At 38.4% G+C, this 25385-nt stretch overlaps 1 protein-coding gene and 1 pseudogene across 2 annotated transcripts; both read left to right on the top strand.

Moving 5' to 3' along the window:
- Positions 1-12285: 12285 nt before the first annotated feature.
- LOC143532938 (uncharacterized) lies at positions 12286-16859 on the top strand (annotated as a pseudogene). The gene is made up of 7 exons (XR_013135269.1): positions 12286-13308; positions 14421-14581; positions 14700-14910; positions 15133-15364; positions 15586-15730; positions 15983-16276; positions 16662-16859. The product of XR_013135269.1 is annotated as an uncharacterized LOC143532938 (transcript).
- Positions 16860-22019: 5160 nt separating this feature from the next.
- LOC143532937 (uncharacterized) lies at positions 22020-22724 on the top strand. The gene has a single exon (XM_077027837.1). It carries the CDS (start codon positions 22020-22022, stop codon positions 22722-22724), a length of 705 nt encoding a protein of 234 aa, XP_076883952.1.
- The last annotated feature ends 2661 nt before the right edge of the window (positions 22725-25385 follow it).

Here is a 25385-nt window from a genome sequence, read left to right as displayed (position 1 = left end):
CTTGACATATCAAGTCACTAAACAAATATAAAAAAACACCACAAAGATTCTCAAATGAGTTTTAGTATATTAAATTTTATAAACCTGACTATAATATACTTATACATGTATATAATTTAAATACTTCAATTAGAAGCAAATCACAATATAATATGCAAAAATAAGAACTGTAAGCTTTCTAAATATGCACGTCAGTGAAATATAATAATACAAGCAAATCATCATAGTCAACATTTGAGCACCAAGTTGTATCAAAATAACCTTTGATTGAACATGTTACTTATGTAGCAATTGATTTTTTTTTCTTTTGAAGGTTTTCTACTATTGAAAAGATATATCATATACAGTTTGCTGCTTCTTTTTGTTTAAGGAGCTTGGATTTTTATGTGGGAATACAAAATAAGTCAACTTTATCATACTTAAATTAGTATAATTGCATTTTAATCATTTTATGATCATTTTGTTGTGTATGACATAACTAATAGTTATATTCATGTTGACTTATTGTAGGTCAAGAGAAATTGGGTGGAAGGAACATTGTTGGATATAATTGATCCCAAGATTGATGTTGAATCATCATCAATCTTGATGACAAAGTTTATCAAGATTGCGTTGTTGTGTGTTCAAAGAAACGCAGCGGTTAGGCCAACAATGGAGGAAGTTGTTGACATGTTGCTTGGCACTGCACCTCTAACTCTTCGTGTTTCAGAAATGCGAGCAAGGGTAAAGCCTTGGATTGTCAATGAAGATAGCGATACTGGTCTAGTTGATGAGTTAATATCAGAGTTATGCCCAAGATAATGCATTGAAGTGATGCAAAGTGACTATATATAGTAGTGTTCATTCATGCTTTTTTATTTTTTCTTGGAAAGTTAGAAGCAAGTGCCAACATAAGTACCCAACTATGGTTAAGGCCTTCCTCATGGTATTATTTATCTTCCAATGTTATTATTTTTGTCATTGTTGACATCTTTACATGTAAACCTGTCTATTTCTTCGACACTTTTGAATCGTTGTCTTTGAAAGTTTTATATTTTTTAACTGTAGAATTCATGACCAAGCAACCATGGAATGCTAACACAAAAAAATTGCTAGAAAAACTTCAAGTTGAACATAAACGAACCATTATCGAAATATCTAATCACGACCTCCGCCTTCCATATCATAACAGAATGCTGTATACTTAAAAGTTGCTGAAAATTTCCAACAATGAAACTGTTTTCATGCCTTAGTGGGATTGTATGACTCTGAAGATAATCAACACATGCTCGTCAAATACATTGGGAACTAAAAACATACCGCGACGCGAAGTTACCATGTCCCAAGTCTACTTTAGAATAGTTAGTATGATTGGTATGAGGGGGTGTATGGGATTCCTTAATTATTTTACTTTCTTATAACTTTTTATTAAGTTAATAAGTTACAAAAGTGTAACTTATGAAACTTTTTCTCTCACAATATAAGCAACCCCAAATACCTTATTACTTCTCAAAAAGTTTATAAGTTATAGGTTGGTGAAAATAAACAATCCCAAACACGCCCTTAGTGGAGGCATAGAGATGAGCACCATGATTAAGAATGTCATATAAAAAATCTTATGTCTTTGTTAAGTAGTATGAATACTCACGTATTGCATCAAATCAAGCCCAGTTAAAACGACTGTCAAATATAGAGTACTCACGTATTGCATCAAATCAAGCCCAGTTAAAATGACTGTCAAATATAGAATATATTATATAGTTAGGGTAAAGTTAAAATACAAAGGGTAACAAAAATGAGAAGTGTGAGAAGAATTGTGGCTAAAAAAAATCCTTTAAAGAATTCAAAAAAATTAATAATAATAAAATCACAGCTCAAAATATAAATAAGAGAAATCTGCATTTTGTCTCCCTGGTTTATATCGTCGTGCGATGGGTTAACCCCTGAAAACTAATTTGCGAAGTTTCTACCCTCATGTTTTTTATAATTGTAATATAAGCCCCTGGCTGAGTGTATTGAGCCCCTGGTTGAGGGTATTTTAGTAATTAGACAAATAATAATAATAATATCTAATAATAATAATCTAATAATAATAACAATAATAGTAATAATAATAATACTAGCAGCTCATCATCATCATCATTATCATCATCTCAACCATTATCATCATCTTCTCAACTCTCTCATCCCTTCCCCGTCGCCACCGTCGCCGTCGTCGTCCACCGGAAAACTTCCCACCACCAAACCCATAAGTTTTATACAAGAATTTTAACAAAAAGAGCATAGATCTAGATCTAAGGTGTGGATGAGATTTGAAAAGAAATATGGTGATGCCACTTTGGTGAGCAATAATGGTAGCGCATGGTGTTTGGTGAGTAGTGATGTGATGATGGATGTTGAAGATGTGAAAAGGGGCGAAATCCAATTTTCCGGCAGCCGGAATCCGATTTTTCGGCAAAGAGGTACGGCGATAGCGACGGTGACGGGTGAAGAAGATGGGTGGTGGTGATGAAGATAAAGATATGAGTAGTGGGTATGTTGATTTCCGGCAACATGTTCGTGATTTTCCGGCTACGGTGGTGGTGGTGTGGCGAAGGAATGGTGGTGACGGCGGCGGTGATGGGTTGCGGGTGAAGAAGATGAAGATGAAGATATGAGTTTGTGTTTAATGATGATGTTAATTTATGTATTTGTATAAGATTTATGGGTTAGGGTTCTTAGAAGGAGATGGTGTTCTTGATTTTTTTGGTTTGTGTTTGTGTTAGGGTTCTTGATGTTGTTGATTTTCTGGGTTTATGTGTTGATGTTCTTAATGTGTTTGAATGTTAATGATGAAGATGAAGGGTATAATGGTCATTTAACAAATTATTTAACACTGCAGGGAGTCATCTGTTCATAATAAACACTGCAGGGAGCCAAAAAAACCCGCCTAGTAAACACAGGTGCGCAAAATGCGCAAATTAGTTTTCAGGGGCTATTCCGTCTCCCGTCGATATAAACCAGGGAGACAAATTGCAGATTTGTCTATAAATAAAAAACGAAAAAAAAGTTAAAAACTAAAATGTTTCCTCCGTCATTCTCGTTCAAAAAAAAATTGACATACATGATGATGGTTTTTCCGTGCTTCTTTTCCTTTTTGACGAGTAAGTTTATAAAGTTACATGAGGCGAATTCAATTTAATTTGTAGCAAGTTTGAGTTAAAATTTGTGTAAAATAATTATTTTACCAAACAAATAGTAAAAATCTTGCAATAAGCAATTATCCGAGCAGAAGACTACTTCTATAAACAAAATTCAGGTAATAATATATATGTGAAGTTGCATTTTAGTCGATGAAGTCCTTAGATTCATCTTTGTGTTACAGATTTCAAGTACTTGTAAATTACAAAAAAATAAAATAAAATAGAGTATGCCCTTAAGGTGTTCGATGAAATGCTTCAGAGGGTTTAGAAGTTAAATTAGCTAGTAAGTTTGATTTGGTAGTGGTGGTTTTGTAATTACAGTCTTCTGTAATTGCAATTGCAATTGCAATTGCAGATGAAGTATTTCACTGCTCTACTTTATCATTATTTCGTAGAAACCGTGTTCACAAGGCCCAATTTTATGTGTATTTTGCATCTACCAAGGGCTCCAGTGATACCTGCTCTTTTGCAAGTTTAGTAATGGCTTCGACAGGTGCTATATATAACCAAAGTTATGATACATCAAGCAGCAAGACTTCTGAGTACCATGGTGGCTCAGCATCATTGTCCATCTTAGCCATGATGCTTATGGAATCCATACAACCAATGTATATGTAATTTAGCCAGTACGGTTGGAATCATCTCTACTCCATATATAGATATACACACATCATGATTATTCAATCGGAAGTGAGACTCATTGAGACTCAAGTAAATTGAAGTGTGGTGATACCGAATTGTGCGTTTAGTTGCTGAAGTTGTCTGTATTTATTTATCCTTTATTCAGCCAAGCGTTTTGTGATTCATTTACTTCGATGGAGAGCTTGTGCTGTTTGTTTCCTGCAGTGAATCCGATAATGTACCAGGTATGTTTCTTTTTTTAATTTATTTTATATTGTTGTTTATTTTATTTAATCCTGATTTTCCACTTGCATTATACATATCTGTTATAGAGATGTTACTGTATATTGCATATCATATGCGCTAGAGTGCTTGTTATAATAATATGTTTAGAATAAACCACTTTCAGAAAAAAAAAACATAAACATGCTATTCTAGTTTGACAATTCTTAACTATATGCACATTAGTTCCATTCTGATCCAGTAAATTGATTATTAAGAGTAAATCTTAGCCACTGTCCCACTAACTAATTGAACGTGGAATGTTTTATCTAGGTCTTTGCTATGAGTTGTATTGGAACCTTTTGGATTTGGTTGACCACTTTATTGTTTGATCACTTCTTATATAGCGTGAAGTCATTTTTACTATATAAGAAATGCTGTGTGAGGTGTTGTAGAAGTATGCTTTACCTTGGATATATGATTTATGTTTTTTGTATGTTTACTTGATTTAGAGGATAAAGTTTCTTATTATGCACATACAAGAAATTAAGCATACACATACCATATGGATTGCATAGTGGAGGCACAATGATAACACTTGAAGTCACGCCTACTCACGGTTTTATTTTATATTGTTGTTGATGCTGCCAAGACAATATCATCAACGTATAATAATAAATATGCAGTCTCCGAGCCCTTGGTGTAAATAAACAGAGAATTATCGCAGACACTGCCACGAAACCCTCGAGATAAAATAAAGTTTGCAAATCTGGTGTACCAAGCCCGTGGAGCCTGTTTCAAACCATACAAAGACTTCTTTAACCTGCAAACAAAATTAGGAAAACGACGATCCACAAAACCTGCTGGTTGATGCATAAAAACCGTTTCATTCAAATGTCCATGAAGAAAGGCGTTCTTGACATCCAATTGATGGATAGGCCAAGAGCGAGACACTGCAATGGACAAAACTGTGCGAATAGTAGCCGGTTTGACGACCGGGCTAAAGGTGTCCTCACAATCCACACCCACTGTTTGAGATTTACCATTTACAACCAACCGTGCTTTATATCTTTCCGAAGTACCATCAGCTTTAAATTTATGGCGGAACAACCACATGCATCGAATGACCGGTCTATCTGGTGGTTGAGGCACAAGATCCCAAGTATCATTCTCCATTAAAGCACTAAACTCGGCTTGCATGGCATTTAACCAATGGGGGTCAGCAAAGGCTTGGGAATAGGACATTGGGACAGGTGATATGGCTGTGGTAGTGAGAACTTGTTTGGATTTGGATCGGGTCATCATGGGGTGGTGGTTAGTGGGTAGTGGGTGGGTTGTGGGGGCTGCTGTAGCAGATGTAGAGTGAGCAGGGGCTGTAGAGGCAGTGGCCGTAGCTGGTGGTGGTGTGGTTGATGTAGTTGGGTTGGCTGAGGTGTTGGTGCTACAGGTGGGTTATCCGGCTGGGCAGCAGGGTTTGGTTGAGCTGGGGCTGGTCGTGGGCGGCGGGTGTAGTGGTAAGGGAATGGAGAGATTGTTTGTGGGGGTGGGATGGTTCGGGCCAAAGGTGAGGAACAGAAGGTGAAACCAGGTGGTATGTCATCCAAAAAGGTGTAAGAAGCAGGTGGAGTGGGTATAGTGTAAGGAAAGGTGTGTTCGTCAAAAGTGTCGAGAAATAATAACCTTCCCGGTAGTGGGGTCGAAGCACCGGTACCCTCGAAAATCGGGAGGGTAGCCTAGAAAAATGCAACGAACGGATCTGGGATGAAGACGGTGAGGTTGGGAGGCCGATGTATTTGGGTAACAGGCGCACCCAAAAACACGAAGATGGTCATAAGTGGGATGACGAAGGTAAAGGGCAAAAGTGGGGGTAAAGTAATTAAGACGTTTGGTGGGTAATATGTTGTGAAGGTATGTAGCGGTGTGAAGGGCTTCCACCCAAAAGGTAGGGGGAAGTTAGGCATGAATGAGCAGTGACCGAATGATGTCATTGAGACGACGAATCATCCGCTCCGCTCGACCATTCTGGGATGAGGTTTGAGGGCAAGAGAATCTAAATAATAGGCCATGCTAATGGGCAAATTGTTTAAAGGCATTAGTCGAATTCTCCCCCGAGGTCACATTAAAAAGTTTTGATATTGCGGTTAAATTGGGTGGCTATTAGTCGGTGAAATTTAACAAAGGTGGGAAAAGTTTCGGATTTGAATTTAAGATGATATACCCATACAAAATGAGAAAAATTGTCTATCAACACCATGTAATATTTATATCCGGTTTTACTGGGTATTGAAGAAGTCCGTAAATCACAATGTATAATATCAAACGGGGCAAATGTAAACGAAGTAGATTCATAAAAAGGCACACGTTTACTATTTGATAAATGACAAGAATGACAAAATTGAGAATTTTTATTGTGATTACAGGAAAAACCAAAATGTCTACGAAGAACATCTAAAACTTGTGTCCCTGGATGTCCTAGGCGATCATGCCAAGGTAAGTTAGTAGATGCAATGAAACAAGCTTGAGGCGGATGTGCTGGTGGAGTCACCGGATATAAATCTCCCGTGCTATTGTGGCGGGAAAGTAGGCGCCCAGTGCGGAGGTCCTTCAAGGAAAAACCAAAAGGGTCAAATTCTATAGAAACATTATTGTCTCGGGTGAATCAGCGAACTGATATGAGGGATTTTATAATTTTAGGGCTATAAAGAATATTGGGTAAAATATATGTACGGTTGTGAAATGGATAAATATTGACCATTACCAACCATAAGTTTAGTATTTAAAGGAGAATGATCAAAGTGGGAAATCATACCTCGATTCTCAGTAGCATGGCGCTCAGCTCCAGAATCCATCACAGTAACTTCAGGGTATTGCAACTGCATAGTGTTGAAAGCAGCACTCAACTCTGATGGGTTTAATGCGTCAAAGCCCGGAGGGGCGGATGGGCCAGCAGGAGCCATAGGAGTTGGGCCGTATGTTGGGATAAATCCAGCATAGTTAGCCGATGGGGATTGGGCCTGATTAGGTGGGTAAGTGGGCTGATTTGGTTTCCAGGATGATTGGGTTGGGTAGGGACAAGGTGGTGTGGACCACCAGGCCACTGTGAGAACTGCATCTGACCCATGTGTTGATTAAAGGGCCAAGAAGAAGCTGATGAAGGTGGCTGTCCACGGTACCCACGACCACGTCCGCCACGACTCCGTGAGTTTTGATTGCGGCCGCGCCCACGGCCTCTGGTCGGTTGATAAGAATGTTGCTGGGTGTTATCAGATGGTGGCGCGGCTGATGTGTTTGTGGTCTGATTAGATCCGGTCCCTGTAGAGGCGACAAGAACCGAAGAGGATTGTTGCTGGCGAGCCTCCAAGCGAATGACCTCATCCTGAAGCATAGTACGGGCTTTGTCCCAATCGGCCTGCTGAGAGTGAATGAGTTGAGCGGTCGTATCAAACTCGGCGGAGAGTCCCCAAACAAGTTGTAGGACAAGCCGCTTGTCTGACACGGGCTGATCTACATCAGCGAGCTGATTGGCCAATTCTTTCAGCTGTTGACAGTAATCATCAACAGAGCTGCACGAGGCAAGAGTCATGTTGACAAACCGAGTCTCCAGGGCTGCAGCCTTGGCTTGTTTATTACTCAAAAACAACTTTTCAAGCCTAACCCACGAATCCTTAGCCGTAGCTTTTGTGTCGAGGACACTGTTTAGCAAGTCGTCAGAAATAGTACTGTAGATCCATTGTGAGACGAGGGCATCAATCTCCTTCCATGATGTGTACACCGGATCCGTAGAAGCCAGTGGCTGAGTCTCGTCAAGGTGGTCTAAAACCTTGTAGGCGATAGCATGGAACTGGAAAAGTTTAACCCAATTAGAATAGGTAACTTTGGTGCCATCCAGTGTCCGGATTTTGGACTGGATATTAGTGACAGAATATGCTGGGTGCAGGGCTGGTTTATCGGTGTTGCTGGGGCCGTCATCTGATTTAGTCATGATGAAAACGGCAGGGGATGTGCAGTAGTTGAACGAAACAACAACTGCAGTGGGTTGGAAAAGAGGAAAAGAAAACAGAAGCAGACGAGGCTGCTGTGAAGATCCGAAAAAAAAGGGGAAAAAAAAAGAAAAAGAATAGGGTTAATCAGAACCGAGGCTCTGGTACCATGAAAGTATTCAAGGTTTCAATTATTCGATGCCTTTCATTCATATAAAGATCCCTTTAAATAGGGAGAGATACAAGATAACCCTATCGCTAATTAGGAAACATAATCCTATTATAATTACAATTGAATCTAAATCTGTACATATATCTCTAAATATAAACATAAACTTGTTCTCCAAGCAAATATAATATCTCGGCTAAGAGTTTCTTGGGGGTATTCTTGTAATTTCTCACTCAAATGTAACCCTGCTTTAGCATTCATTCCCATTTCACTCTTATACTTCTGCTGTGCCTCCTTGCTAGTCACAATTGTCTCAGCACTGCACCTTTGCTATTCAGATTTGCAGGTATAACTTGTCTACTTTGATTATTACCAAATCGGATTTTTTTCTAGTTAGACTTTGGTGTAGAAATTTATCTGATCTTTTTGCCATTGCCCTAAATTTTTTTTTTTTTGCCTAATCTAACCCGATTTAAGGTTTTACACTTTGATTGATTCAACATGTAATGATCTGTTAATTTGGTTACTGAAATTGTAAATTTAGTTTGTAAAATGAGTTGTTGTGATCTGTGTGATGAATCAACGCATTCAACACTTGGATCTCACATGATAGATTTAGTATTTGTACTTATTACTACTGAAAATTACATTTTAACCTTGGGCTTTCCTTTTTGGTTGGTTAGAATCAACACTTGTCTCCAAAAAGAAAATTACAAATATAGCCTTGATGCCTTTTGTAAAATTTGATTAGATTTAAGAAGTGTAACACTCTTATATGCTTGTTCTTTGGTTACATTTTCTTTTGCATATTATGTGGAATTTTGCATTTACCAAGCTTTTATAATTGTTTTTTTGCGAGTGCAGGAATGGCCAATACTAGAAGCACAACTAGAAAGCTAATTAACAATAAAGGTTCAACATCATGGTCAAAAGCATCATGGTCAAACGTTGGCCATGATCTACTGTTTTTAATTATGATGCACCTGGGACTAGTTGATTTTATTGCTTTCGGTAGTGTATGTAAGTCATGGAGATCATGTGCGATGCGTAAATGGAGTAGGTTTATGGTGTCTAAGCAAACCCATGCGTTTATCCATCTCTTCTCGTTTGAATGAGAAAGAGTGTTACTTGGAGGACGACCAATGGAAAAAGTTGAAAACCACCATTCCCCATTCTAATGGCAGGATTTGTGTTGGGATAACTTGCGGTTATTTGATTTTTTTCGGGAGGGAAGCCTGTGATTTCTGGCTTGTGAATCCCTTAACAAGAAAAGAACTACATTTCCTTGATTTCCCCTTTGGTGTAACTCCGTTTCAAAAACGTTTCAGGGGCATTCTTGTCTTTTCGCCATCGATGTCCGGGTGGGTGTTTGTTGTAATCACTCACCCATTTCCCAATAAAATAGCATTTTCTTTACCTGGTGAACGAAGCGGGTGGTATCATGTCACATCCCCTTGCACCTTCCTCCATGATCTTCATTTTTTCAAGGGAAAGATATATACAATCGACCAGCTCAATAATTTATGTGAACTGCAACTTCATCCGGTGCTCACATTAACCATATTGGAAGTGAAGAATTTCCCATGGAAACAAAATCATGTGCTGGACTTTGTAAGTTCACGTGAAAACCTTTATGTGGTACATACACGTCGAAATGTGTTTATGGCTTTGGTGGTTGATTTTGGTGAGATGAAATGGGTTATTTCGAGCAGGACGATAGGTGATGAATATGCAGTATTTTTAAGTAACTTCAAGTGTGCCGCAGCTATTAGACCTGATACGTGGGTCCACCCTTGGGCACGGTATGGAAGGATTAATGTATCTGATGGATATTATCCAAATCAAAGAAAGATAAGGGTAAAGTCTTTAAACACAAACATGTGGTACTTCCCGCATGATTGCTTGATTGATACTGACTCTGCAGGTTAGTTATCGCTTTATCTTTTAACATTACTGAAAAAGGTTTCTTTGATTGTATTATTAGCAACTTACAAGCTGTTTATTTGGGGTTCCTGAGTGAATATTTCGCCAACACACATAATTCTAACTCATTAACATCATCATCATCATCATAATCATCCTCATCATCATCGTACTCGGTATATCCCACCAATAGCAAAGCTATGGTAGGGTTTGAGGAGGGTAAGATGTAGACAGCCTTACCTCTACCCCATAGGGATAGAGAGGCTGCTTCCGGTGAGACCCCGGCTTGATAGTAGTTTTGCATCAAGCCTTGGACATAAGACACATAACACTCAATCATCGGGACAAATTGGTGCATGTACCCTTGTCTTTCGGCTATCAACACCATCACATGATGCCTGATTAACCTTTCGCCACTTTTAACGTTATTTTCATGAGATTAGTAAAATAACGTCAAAATTAGTGCAATTTCACTTTTGCCCGCCCAAGGTTTCACACATATATACATTATATGCGCGCACCGCAAGCAGGGCGTATCACATAATTCTAACTACTGCTACAATATCTATGACTAATGTGAACCTGGGACATGAATGCCAAATAGGTCTAATACTGACTAGATAAGAACCAAACCTATATAATACAATGATTAAAAACGTGTAGATCAAATACCTTGCATGCATAATAATTGTAATGCTTAATTGCTTATGCTTTGTTTTATCAGATAAGAAAACTGGTGCATTGCTGAATATTATGGAAGATTAGAGCAAGAGATCTTCATGTTCTGGTTTAAATGGGAATCTAAATGAAAAGGAAAGTGAAGAGAATAGTAAACAGATGATGACTTGTTAAAACTTGAAATGTAACTGTGAGTTTAAAATGGTGACTAAATTGCAGTTTTATTGTCCTTGAGTTCTTTATCCTCAACCAAAGGGTGTTTGGAAGATTTAGCAGTTTTATTTTGTGGTTCCATTTGAATTTAATAATATATATCATTAAACTTGTTAATACAACCTCCAAAATTGCTTGTTTTAGTTCCTTTAAAGTGGTGATCCTTGTTTCCCTACCAGTAGAATTAAAGTTGTAGGCATATGCCATATTGTAATATTTTATTTTTTAAATTATTGAGATTTTACTTTTTAGCTTTACATATTGTTTTGATAGTAATTTAATTTAAAATAAAAATTCGTATTTTTGTATTTTAAACATAAATCAAAACGGTAAATATTGGGAAATAAACAAGATAACACCCTGCATTTGGGGCGAAAGTCGGGAAAAAAAAGGAAAAAACTAATGTGATGCTAATATGACATGCTTGGAAAGCTGGGGAAAGAGTAGGGAGTAGCACCATTGTCGCTACTGTCTCGTACCACCTGCGTGACAAACCACTTTTTCTTAATGCCCATAAATCCTTCTAATTAGCACAACCACCGTTTTTATGGTTTTAACATGTGAGTTTTGTTAAACTTTTAGCGGGTGATCATCAAGAACACGAACACGAGGATTTGATCAACACATGATCAACTCTTTTATTAAGAAAACGACCAAAGATAAAAACTTAATAATTAACTAACACATTGAACCTATGGAATAAATATGCCCACGATTCCTAATCCTAACCTATTTCAAATACATAATTTGAAACCAAATACAGTTAAGATTAAAGATAAGACTAGCTTATCTATAATAATAAACTAATTATTATTATATTAAATATTATCTGAGATTCTAGGAGTCATCAATCTAAGTTGGTGTTGGACATGTTTAACAAGTTTTTGAGGAGAGATTTGATGATGAATGTGGTAAATTGGGTTATGGTAGTTGCAAACAGGTTTTTGTAAAAGTGTTTTAAGATTGAGTTTTGTTTTTTTACTTTTCTGATCTGAGTGGCATATAATTCATTCTTACAAATAAAATGCTGACATACTAATAAAGTAAGCTGTACTTTTCTGGGGAAATAAAAAAACAAAATAAATTATTTTTGTATTCATAATTCGTGAAAACCGTGTTCCCAAGCTCCATCTGACTACTCCACTACAACATTTATTTTTCTTTTTAAATGTCAATAATCACCCTGAGGTACTCTTTTGTCACTTTCTAGGAAGAAGTATTATCAATCACTGGTGTCTGCCTAGTCTATAACTATATCTTTGATCATATATTCAGGGATACTATATCCAGACTCTGATCCTAGCTCATACCTATAACTATGTTGTCTCCACTCAGCCACCCGGTATATTCCCCACCACCGTGCCGTCAGTTTACCTTTTCTGAGATTAAACATGCTACACAAAACTTTGATGAGTCATTGGTGATCGGGCGTGGGGGATTTGGCAAAGTTTGCAGAGGAACCATCACTTATGGGGAAACTCTTTTGGATGTTGCAATTAAGCGGCTCGAATCAGGTTCTAATCAAGGAGCACTAGAATTTCGGGCAGAAATCGAGACGCTCTCGAAGTTAAGGCACTGTCATTTGGTGATATCTTTAATTGGTTACAGCAATGATCAACAAGAGATGATCCTTGTATACGAGTATATGCCCCACGGAACTCTTGCAGATCGTCTACACAAGTGTGGAGCTCCTTTGACTTGGGCGCGAAGACTGAAAATATGCATAGGGGCTGCTCGAGGTTTAGATTACCTTCACAGTGATATGAATAATAAGCCAAGAGTTATTCATTGAGATGTTAAGAGCTCGAATATATTGTTGGATGAGAATTGGGCAGCTAAGATTTCAGACTTTGGGTTGTCCAAGATTGGTCTGACAAATCAGCCATCCACTTATGTTAACACTTTGGTTAGGGGCACCTTTGGATATCTTGATCCAGATTACTTTCAAACAGGTAGACTGACTCGAAAATCCGATGTGTATGCCTTTGGGGTGGTACTGTTTGAAGTCTTATGTGGGAAACAGGCAGTGGATAGAAGTATTGACGAGGATAATTGGGGATTGGCGACATGGGCTCAAGACTCCATTAATGAAGGAAGGCTAAAGCAAATTGTTGATTCTAATATTAGGGACATAATATCCCCTAAATGTTTAAAGGAGTTTGCACAACTAGCTGACAGGTGTCTGCATAGCCGTCCCAAGCAACGTCCTACAATGGCTGAGGTTGTGGTGGGTCTTGAGTCTATCTTAGTCTTACAAGAGAAACCGACAGCACGTTGGTTAATAAACGTTTTAGTAGAATGGTACCGGCATTTCTCTTTCCATCCAATTGGGAAAACTCAGGTATTATGTTCACTTTACAATTTCGGTGTTAAATTTACTTTTGGGTTTTTCCAATACAGAAGTATTAGCAGCATAAATTCCGTATTTTCCAGTTAAAATAATATATTGCTTGTAGTTGGAACAAAGATTTACTTTCACATACATGACTATTACACAGGGATTTCCTTGTCATGCATTTAACTGTTATCACAAAACTTGAAACTAGAGGGGTTTGATTGAGTAATGGTCCAAACGATGGGTTTGGTCGGGTCGGGTGGGATGGGTAATTGATTAAAATGGGTTTATGTTGTAAGAGATAACCTTTGGTCTTGTTAGAAAGGTGTTGGGTCGGTCAGTTGGCTTCAATCAATATTTTAATGATTTTTGTAGAATAATTACTCTGCTAGATTTTGTTAAAAGTGAAATAGCGGAATTGGATCACTTTAAACACCAAAGAATAACTGATGCAGTGGTAAAACGATAACGAAGATCGAATCACGTTGATTCTGTGAATGCCCGTGATGAACTTCTCAAACTCCCAAATCCCACCCAAATGTCAAGGAAAATGAAGAGAAAAATACTTATTGATAAAATTCAAGTCTGGTTTTTCATATTACATAAGCAACATATAAATAGACTTCCAATGGGCCCCAAAAAGGCCATGGGCCAAACACAATCCAAAAAATAAAAATGTAAAAACTGCTGAAAAAACATAAAAATGTTCATAACTTTATTTAGGAGACGTTTTTGGGCTTCGGACAAGAGACAAAGCGCCGTAGGCGTTTGCCACAACGTGCTCCTCGTCTCAAGCTTTGATTTGACTGGTCATGGGCTTGAAACGGAGCTTCGTAGGCCAAGCTATGCCCGTTTTCGTGGGCCACCTTTGGAAGCACGATCATGGGCCTTGACACACTCTTCAATACTTGGGCCTCCATCAACAACTGATTACAGAGTAATAAGTAAAATGAAAATATGACCAAATGAAAAATAGACTTAAGTAGTAACCATTAGCAACCAAACGATTCCCACAATTCCAACTTTACTACCGGGTCTGCGTCTTTTGAAGCTTCAATTACCTTTCTTCTTTCATATCATATTTCTACTTAACAGCTTCATATTTGTTGAACTTGTAGTTGGAGGGACAAGTTTAAAAGAGTTGGATGTATACCTCTATACCGTTGGAGGTGAAGACAGAATAGTACACAGGTTTGAGTTTAGTGCTATCATTTATGCAACTGAAAACTTCCAAGAAGCTAATAAGCTTTTCACTACCAGTTATCATTCCATGTATAAGGTATCCATATTCACATTTATTTTTGTAAACCGATGGTTCTAACCATAATTTGCATATGTTATAGACTTATAGGTTTTACCCATTTGCCAAAAACTCACTACTTGATTTATCTTTTCAGGGAAGGCTACAAACTGGACAAGGTATAGCAATAGCTCAATATCGCATTAAGGATGAAGATACAGCTGAACAGGTTATGAATGAAGCATCGATGCTTGTAAAGTTTGAACATGAAAATATGATTCAATTGCTTGGATATTGCATTCATGGAACAGAAGTGTACCTCATCTATGACTTCGCACCTAACGCAACTCTGGATCGCTTGATATCTGGTAAACGTTTTCATTTGTAATATAATTTTTTTCTTGCTTCAATGGAGAGCACATTGCAACTTTTGTGAACTCACTCCAGATAGAGTCCAAGAGCAAGCAATTTGTGTTGTTAACGCTCTTTTATCTGAATTTAATTATACTATACAATTATAGGTTTTCTAGTTATATAATCTTGTTAAAACCAATTCTGACAAATGTCTGATTTGCCATCTGTGTTTGTAGATCCTACGTGTAATCTTTTGGACTTGAATAAACGGTACAAAATAATCCTAGGTGTAGCTAGGGTACTTTTATACCTTCACAATCATGCTCCCATACAGATCATTCATGGTGATGTGAAACCTTCAAACATTCTTGTAGATGAAAGTTTAAACCCCAAATTGTCAAATTTTGGGTTAGCGGTGGCAACTAGCAATATTACAGCCTACAAGGTTGATAATATTTGCAGGACTATGTAAGTACATAACAATTCACTTAAGAACTGCAAGTTTTTTATTCTCATGCTCATCTGCTGAAGTCTTTAAGATATTTTTTTAACAAATCCATTGCATCTAACAAAGAAGTTTGTTTTAAAAGTTTGCTAGCTAGTGCAGCTTCTGTTCCTATGTCTTCTTTTTGAATCTTGTTAATCCGGTTAATGTTGACCATGGTTAATACCTGCACATGTGACGGCAGATACATGACACTTGAATATATAAGGCTCGGATATCTATACGCCAAGACAGATGTCTATAGTTTTGGTATGTTGATTTTGGAAACTGTAGCTGGATATGATTTTGCACGCAAAGCTTATAACCAGCACGACGAGCTTCAATGTTATGTAAGCATGATTAGGTTCTATGATGGTACACTTGTGCTTGTATACATTTTAACGAGCAGTATTCCTACTTCTTAATCTAGCTCATCACCCCCCTAAGCACATGGCTTTTAATATCAACATAAAATTGACGTCCTTTCAACTTACAACATTTTTTAGTGTTATTTGTCGAAAAAATGGTTTGGTTAATGAAAATCCATCATTTTTGTTCTGTAGCTCATCATTATTTATTAGCATGTTAAGTTATTGTTGTAGGTTGGGAGAAATTGGTTGGAAGGAACTTTGTCGGATATAATTGATCCAAGAATTAATGTAGATCCAAACTTGATGACGAAACTCGTGGAGATTGGGTTGTTGTGTGTTCAAGGAGAGGCTGCGGATAGGCCAACAATGGAAGAAGTTGTTGACATGTTGCTTGACACTTCGCCTCTAACTCTCCATGTGTCAGATATTATGCGAGTAAGGATGAATATTGAAGGGCTTGAATTCGACTTTAAGGATTGGGAATCAGTGAGCAATGTGGCTTGTTATGGTAGTGAAGATGAAGAGGTTATATCAGAGTAATGCCCAAGATAGAGTATTGAAGTGAAGCAAATTGCTTTTCTTAAAGCACGATGCATGATCAAATTTTGTCTAGTGGCTAGTGTTCTTTCTGATCGTTTAATGCGTTTATATTATCTTGGAAGCAAATGCAATATCAACCATCCATGGTTAACGCTCTCATTTTCATTATCTTATTGTCATCTATCTTTACAATGTTAAGTACAAAAAAATATTAATAATAAAAATATAGGATGCCCTTGGTGTTCGATGAAATTGGGTGAGCTTCTAAAACTTGTTTATTTGTTTGTTGAAAAGCAAAAGGTGTTTGGCCAAGCTACTCCAAAAGCTTCAAATTGGAGCTTTTCAAAAGTGATTTTTGCTTTTCGAAAAGCAAATAAGCAAATCTAAAAGTTCACCCGAACACCAAAGCCAGAATGTTTACATTCCTCATGGTTACCTATCTAGTCCAACACCAATTCAAGCAGTTCAACCAGTTCCTCAAATTCAAGCTACACGTGTCCCTAATGTTCCCACTCCTGCTGCTGCACTGGTTTCTCAAGCGAGTTCGAGTTCTGTAATTGCAGATTAAGGTATCTTTGATTGTATTAGCAACTGATAAGCTGTTTATTTGGGTTCTTTCTAATTTGGGGGCCAGGTGAAATTTTCGCCAACACACATAAGTATAACTACTGCTACATGTACAATATCTCTGACTGATGTGCACTTTGGGACATGAATGCCAAATAGGTCTAATGCTGACTAGATAAGAACCAAGCCTATATAATACAGTGATTACAAAATGAGTAAATCAAATACCTTGCATGAATAATAATTGGAATGCTTATGCTTTGTTTAATAAGATAAGAAAACTGGTTCTTTGCTGAACATTATGGAAGATTAGAGCAAGAGATCATCTTGTTCTGGTTTCAATTGCAGAGGAAGGTGAAGAGAACAGTAAACAGATTATGGGGATTTAAATTGTTAAAAGTTGCAGATGACTGAATTGTAATGCGGAAAGCGGAAACTAGTTAAAACTTGAAAGCTGCAATTGTGTGTTTAAGATGGTGACTAACTTGCAGTTAAATTGTTCTTTATTCTCAACCAAAGGGTGTTTGGAAGATTTAGCAGTTTTATTTTGTGGTTCCATTTGTCTTTTATTATATTTGATAATTAAGCTTGTGAGGTTAGCTTGACATCATTTTCGGCTTTTGGTGTCGTCGTCTCCACAACCACCAATGCCTCTACACAGCCACCACCATCACCACCATGCAAACATAGCTTCATCTCACTCAAAAGAGATTGATTTGATAAAAGTATGAGGTCAAATGGTTGAAAAGATCTTCCCAAACTCCAATTTGACTTTTCAATGCAACATTTCCTTATTTAAATATACCACTCTCTGGTCTACGTCTCTTTCGTGGAAGAAGACATATCAATTAATTAATATTAATAATTATTAATCAATAAGACTGTATCTCTGGCTTGATCTGTATACATCTATCCGGCCAACACTTGCTTTTTATCTAGGCAATGGTTATTCAGACACCCTTTTTGATATTCATACACCTTTTAACACACATTTTATCTTCTATGTACACTCATTAAAGGGTGTATGAATAACACATCCCGATGGGCAAGAGAAGATTCTTGTATATGAATACATGCCTAATGGAACTCTTGCATATCGTCACTACAAGCATCGAGCTCCTCTGACTTGGATGCGAAGACTCATGATATGTAAAACTGGAAGCATACACAAACACACCAACACGCTGAGATTGATCGGACGATCGACTCTTTTGTTTTTATTAAACTGAAAAACAAGACATGAAAAACATCCCTAACTTCTACAGGTATATATACTACCTAGTTTATTAATCCTACTAAAACTCAAATAGGAATTAAAAAATAACAGAACATAATTATCTAAACATTAAAAGATAATTATAAACGAACTAAACTTTAGACTTTATTAATCTCCTCCAACCACCCCTTTAGAGATTACCGAACCACCCTCGTTTATTTTCGCACTAACCATTTTGGCCCGTTAAGGTGGTATTGTTATAATTTTCACACTCCCTCTCAATACCAACCTTCTTCATTCCCATACTTGAACAAAACTTCAACATTCTGACTTTAGACAAACTCTTAGTCAACATATCGGTTACTTGTTCTTTCGTATCCACGTACGTTAAATCAATTTCACCGTTTAACACCTTTTCACGTATATAGTGATAATGCACTTCTATGTGCTTGGTGCGTGCATGAAACACGGGATTCTCGGCCAATTGGATCGCGGATTTATTATCACAAAACATCTTTACTTTATAGTCAACTTTCTGCCCAAGTTCACCAAGTAGTCGAACCAACCAAACTAACTCTTGAGCTGCCATTGCCGAGGCTCTATACTCCGCCTCGGTAGTCGACAACGACACCGTTGGTTGTCGCTTACTACACCAAGACACCATTTTTTTACCGAAGAAAAACACGAACCCGGTTGTCGACCTTCTTGTGTTTGGATCTACCGCGTAATCCGCATCACAAAACCCGTTTAACTCGGTACTCGACTCCCTTTTAAACTCCACTCCGAGCCCGATCGAATTTTTCACATACCTTAGAACACGATAAGCCGCATACAGGTGTGGACGGCGAGGTTGTTGCATGAACCGACTTAAGACACCAACAGCGAACGCGATGTCCGGTCTCGTTAAAGTTAGGTAGATTAAACTACCTACAATCTATCGGTATTCAGTCGGGTTTTCCAACTCATTTCCATATTCTTGATACAACCGAGAATTTTCATCCATGGGTGTTGATGCCAATTTTGAATTTGGCATTATTCCAAACCTTTGCAACAACTCCAACATATACTTCTTTTGATGTAATACTAATCCAGTACTTGAGTATTCAATCTCCAAACCCAAAAAATGACCCAATCTGCCCAGGTCCTTAATTTTAAAACGAGTACTGAGGTTACCTCGAAGCTGCTCGATTTCTTCTTTCCAATTACCGGTTATAATCAAGTCATCTACATAGACCAAAACTATAGCAATATTTGGCCCGTTTTGCTTGACAAACAAACTCGCATCCGCAACCGTACTTCTATACCCGCAATGCTCAAGAAACTCTCCGATTTTACCGTACCACGCCCGCGGAGATTGCTTGAGCCCGTATAATGCCTTTTTCAATTTACGTATGTAACCGAACTCGACCTTCTCTTCAAAACCGATGGGTTGTTCCATATAAATTGTATGATTTAAATCACCGTATAGGAATGCATTATTTACGTCCATTTGTTCTAGACTCCACCCAAGACTCGTCGCGAGTGCTAACAAAACCCGAACCGTGGTTAGCTTAGCAACGGGGCTAAATGTCTCGTCATAATCGAGACCGTATTCTTGTGAGAAACCCCGCACAACTAACCGCGCCTTATACCGATCAATCGTCCCGTCCTCTTTCTTCTTGATCTTATATACCCACTTACACGTTACCGGTTTTACTCCATCCGGTCTTGGAACCAACTCCCACGTTTCGTTGCTTCCGAGTGCACCTATCTCAGCTTTCATAGCCTCTACCCATAACTTGTTCGCCACTGCACCTGGACCTGGACACCTTCTTTTGGAAACTTACTCGCCTTGTTCGACCAGAAACTTACTGCAATTGAGACCTGGACACACCTTCAATCGGAAACGTACCGCGATCGAAACCTGGACACACCTTTAAAAAAACTTACAGCGATCGGTTCTGTTCAGAAAAATCAAACGAGAACACACAATTGCAATTATTCTCTTTTTCTTTCAATTAACTGTCGTGGGAACTATTTAGATGCCTAGTAGCCTGCTTACTACTTGGCTCATGTTTTTTTTTCCTTGATCCTATTGGCTTCTTCTTGACGAACAGAAAGGAATCTGGCTTCAAGCAATATAGACACAAAATAATTGCTTCATGAAGACCTTTTTATTTTTACATGTGCCATTAGCCAACTATATCTCCTCTAACAGTCACTGAACTAGATGTTCATTACCGATCACCCTGTTGTCCCAAACGTCGGTCGACCCAAAACACCTCACAGTCTCCGTCCACTACTGTTGTTAGTTTTCTGGTAGCGACCAAATAAGACGCCAAACTCTAACCTGCTGTTACTTCTTTGTCGAACAAAAATAAATAGTGGACAAATACTTGGGCTTGAAGGGGCTTTGATTGCACATGACCTTTGTTGTATGAACATTAACAAAGAGAATGGTTGCACGCAATTTAACTAAACAACCCAGATTACGGTCCCGTGTCGTCACAGGCGACACCCACACAACAACCATTGACGCGAAACACCTCACCGCCTCTTTCTATTGTGTCATTGTTAGTCTTCTAGTTGTGACGCAAGTCTTTCTTTCACGCCTGCCCTCCACCGGCGGACACACCCATCGGTGGAGGCTGCCCCGATCTTCAAACCGCTTCCCAATACGAGCTCTTGGCTCTGATACCACTTGTAAAACTGGAAGCATACACAAACACACCAACACGCTGAGATTGATCGGACGATCGACTCTTTTGTTTTTATTAAACTGAAAAACAAGACATGAAAAACATCCCTAACTTCTGCAGGTATATATACTACCTAGTTTATTAATCCTACTAAAACTCAAATAGGAATTAAAAAATAACATAACATAATTATCTAAACATTAAATGATAATTATAAACAAACTAAACTTTAGACTTTATTAATCTCCTCCAACCACCCCTTTAGAGATTACCGAACCACCATCGTTTATTTTCGCACTAACCGTTTTCGCCCGTTAAGGTGGTATTGTTATAATTTTCACAAGATATGTGTTGGGGCCGCACGTGGTTTAGATTACCTGCACACTAGTACAGTATTAAGCACGGAGTTATACATCGGGATGTTAAGAGCTCAAATATATTATTAGATGACAATTGGGCAGCTAAAATTTCAGACTTTGGATTGTCCAAAATTGGCCCTACGAATCAGCCATCTACTTATGTTATTACGTTGGTGAAAGGTACTTTTGGGTATCTGGATCCAGATTACTTTCAAACAGGTAGGCTGACTCGAAAGTCTGACGTGTATGCCTTTGGCGTGGTATTGTTTGAAGTCTTATGTGGGAAACAAGCAGTCGATAGAAGTATTTACGAGGAGCACTGGGGTTTGGCAACATGGGCTCAAGACTCCATTAAAGAAGGAAGGCTAAAGGATATCGTTGATTCTAATTTAAGAGGGAGAGGATCCCCTAATGTTTAAAGGAGTTTGCAGTACTCGCTGAACGGTGTCTGCATAGCTTGTGACACGGCAACACCGAAAAAGAAGGACAAGAAGTCAAAGTGTGCTCCTAAAGTATAGGAGATGGTCTTGGTGTTCTAGAATGTTTATCTGCGTATTTATCTTTAAGTTTGTTTTGTATTTGAAGTCAATTTAGTCTTCAGTATTTGAGTCGGTTAATAACGTATTCCTTAGGGAACAAGATAGTCTAGTATAAATAGAGGTCAATGTCGTTTATATATTATGCGTCTTGTAATCAAGTTTGTCTTTGATATAATAAAAAGAGTCGAGGGTTGTCTCCCCAAATCGGTGTGTTCTTGTACGGTTTATTGCTCGATTCACTTTGTTTAATTTAACAAGTGGTATCAGAGCCTCGTTTAGGCTCATATAAGAACCCGTACAAGGTCCAGAAGGTGCGTTCGAAGCGGTAGCAGGTTAGAGGAGGTCTACGCTTGATTTCAAGAAGGTATCATGGTTGATCTTCAAGTTACCAGTGGGATGAGGAAGCTTAATCAATCAAACTACAACACATGGTGTACTTGTATGATGTCGTATCTACAAGGACAAGATCTGTGGGAAGTTGTTAGTGGTTCGGATACCGTCCTACCAAGAAACGACGTGAATGGGGCAATCGGTAAGTGGAGAATCAAAACGGGTAAAGCGTTTTACGTACTCAAGACAACTATTGAAGAAGAACTGTTAGAACACATCAAAGACCTTCAGACACCGAAACATGCATGGGACACCTTGGCAGCCTTGTTTTCCAAGAAGAATGATGTCAAATTGCAACTGCTCGAGAATGAATTATTGTCAATAACCCAAAAGGATTTGACAATACCACAATATTTTCATAAAGTGAAGACCTTGTGTAGGGAAATCGGAGAGTTGGACCCTGAAGCAAGGATCGGGGAGGCTCGGATGAAACGAATCTTGATTCATGGGTTGAAACCCGAATACCATAGCTTTATCGCTGCGATCCAAGGGTGGCAAAACCAACCAACGATTGGTGAGTTTGAAAACCTATTGGGAAGTCAAGAGGCTTTAACTAAACAGTTGAGCGAGAGTCATGTTTCAGCTCCGGTGAAGTCTGAAGAGGAGGCATTGTATGCCGAAAGAGGAAGAGGAAGATCTCAGGCTAATGGAGGTGCCTATAATCGAGGTCGCGGTGGCAGATAGAGAAATTCGCAACCCCAAAGAAACCATCGGAACCAGAAAAAGATCGAGAAGTCAAAACCGATGACAATAAATCCTCGCAAGATAGGTATTTCCCGTACCCATGTTATAATTGCGGTAAAAAAGGGCACATGGCTCGTGATTGTCGAAGCCAACCAGCCGAGCAAGGAAACGCGGTTGAAATTCAAGATGAAGAAGAATGGGATGTCGAGGCGAAGTATGCACAAGACGAGCATGTGTATGCTCTAACCGCCACTACTACTCAAGATCAAAGTAACAAGTTTGATGAGTGGATAGTCGATTCTGGATGTTCGAACCATATGACCGGTGACAAAGGACAATTAAAAGACCCGATCAACTATGGTGGTAGCCGTGTGGTGGTGATAGCAGACAACTCGAGACATTAGATTGCTCATATCGGAGATGTTCAATTCCCGCCAAAGAGAAACGGTCACAATCTAGTGCTCAAAGGTGTCTATCATGTTCCAGGTATGAAAAAGAATTTATTATCGGTTCCTCAAATTACCGAAACTGGTCGATACATATTATTTGGACCAAAAGACGTAAAGATATTCGAAAAATTTGAAACCAAATCAATCCCAGTTATTGAAGGAAAGAAGTCGGATTCTGTTTATGTTCTCTCGGCCGAAACCACATATGTTGAAAAGACAAAAACTAATGAAAATGCCGATCTTTGGCACCGTCGTTTAAGTCATGTCGGATACGACAAACTAGAGCTTATGATGAAAAATAAACTCGTAACCGGAATACCGACGTTCCCGGTACATAAAGACGTTGTATGTGGTGGTTATCAGTTTGGGAAAGCAAGCGAACAACCTTTTGAGCGATCTAAATACCAAGCCCGTGTCCCTCTTGAGTTGATTCATTCGGATGTTTGTGGTCAAGTGAAACAACATTCCTTTAAGGGAATGAAGTATATGATCACTTTCATTGATGACTTTTCTCGGTATGTTTGGGTGTACTTTATGAAAGAAAAATCTGAAGCGTTCGAAAAATTCAAAGAGTTTAAAGTCGAAGCCGAAAGTAGAATTGGAAAAAATATACGATGTTTAAGATCGGACAACGGAGGCGAGTATGTGTCTCACGAATTTTCAAAGTATCTAAGAGATCATGGAATTGCTAGACAACTCACGTGTTCCAATACACCGCAACAAAATGGTGTCTCAGAGAGAAAAAATCGACATCTAACGGAGGCGGCCGGAAGCATGATTCATGATAAAAACGTGCCAGGACGTTTTTGGGCAGAGGCAATTAGTACGGCAGCTTATGTGATAAATAGAACCCCACAGCAAGGTCTAAAATACATGTCTCCGTTCGAAAAGTTAATGTTAGACCGAATGTCAAACATTTTAAAGTTTTTGGTTGCGTGTGTTACGTGTTTAAACCAAGTCACCTACGTCACAAACTTGAGAAGAAAGCAACCAGGTGCATTTTTATCGGGTATGATCAAGAACGTAAAGGGTGGCGATGTTGTGACCCGGACACCGGTAAATGCTATACATCTAGGAATGTTATTTTCGATGAAGCCTCGTCGTGGTGGTCAAGAAATAAAGAAACATTACCCGATTCAGTAGAGTTAAATGAAAGATTAAATTTATCTATGTTCAACATAATCTACCTGATGAAAAAGATGACAATGAGAATGAAGAGCAAGAAACGGTGACACCAGATGTTAGCGACCATGCGAATGAACGAGAAGATTCTGAAGATACACCATCAGTTAGAAGGACGAGTCGAACAAGAAAACCAAATCCTAAGTATGCTAACATGGCTATAACAGTAGACGAAGCCGAAGAGCTAGAACCAGAATCTTTTCATCAAGCATTGAAACAAGAGTGGGTAAATGCAATGGAAGAAGAAATTTGTGCATTGAAATCGAATCAAACTTGGGAGCTCGTTCCTAAACCAAAGGAGGTCCAACCAATTTCGTGCAAGTGGGTTTACAAAGTGAAACGAAAAACATATGGAACGATTGAGAGGTTCAAAGCTCGGTTAGTGGCCCGTGGTTTTTCACAAAAGTACGGTCTAGATTATGAAAAGACGTTTAGTCCGGTTGCAAAAATTACTACAATTCGTATGCTACTCGCTCTAGCTGCAAGTAAAGGTTGGGATTTGTGGCAGATGGATGTAAACAACGCATTTCTATATGGTGACTTAGACCATGTCATATTTATGGAACAACCGATAGGCTTCGAAAACAAGGTACATCGTGATTATGTGTGCAAACTAAAGAAAGCGTTGTACGGTCTAAAACAATCGCCAAGAGCATGGTTTGGTAAAATTGGCGAATTTCTAGAACATAACGGGTTTATGAGTACCCCATCAGATGCTAGCTTATTTGTTAAAAAGGAAGGAGACAAAGTGGCAATAGTATTAGTGTACGTCGATGACTTGGTTATAACAGGTGAACTCAAAAAGGTTATTGATCTAGTCAAAGCAAATTTAAGAACAAGATTTAAGATGAAAGATCTAGGAAGGTTAAAGCGCTTCCTAGGAATAGAGGTGGAATATAGAAGTGACAGTATTGTTTTATGCCAAAAGAAGTATTCAATTGATATTCTTAGAAAGTTTGATATGGTGGATTCCAAACCTGCCGTCACACCAATAGATGTTAATACCAAGCTGCTCTCAGATGAAGGAAGA

Source organism: Bidens hawaiensis, unplaced genomic scaffold (assembly GCF_021521415.1).
Source record: "Bidens hawaiensis isolate Kalapana, Puna unplaced genomic scaffold, B.hawaiensis_p1.1 tig00009570_1, whole genome shotgun sequence".
Taxonomy (NCBI): Eukaryota; Viridiplantae; Streptophyta; class Magnoliopsida; order Asterales; family Asteraceae; genus Bidens; species Bidens hawaiensis.
Note: the sequence above shows the minus strand (reverse complement) of the source record. Positions and strands in the feature narration are given on the sequence as shown.

Excerpts from the sequence above, each read along its gene's own strand:
- LOC143532937 (XM_077027837.1), top strand. The coding sequence starts at position 22,020 with ATGGTTGATCTTCAAGTTACCAGTGGGATGAGGAAGCTTAATCAATCA.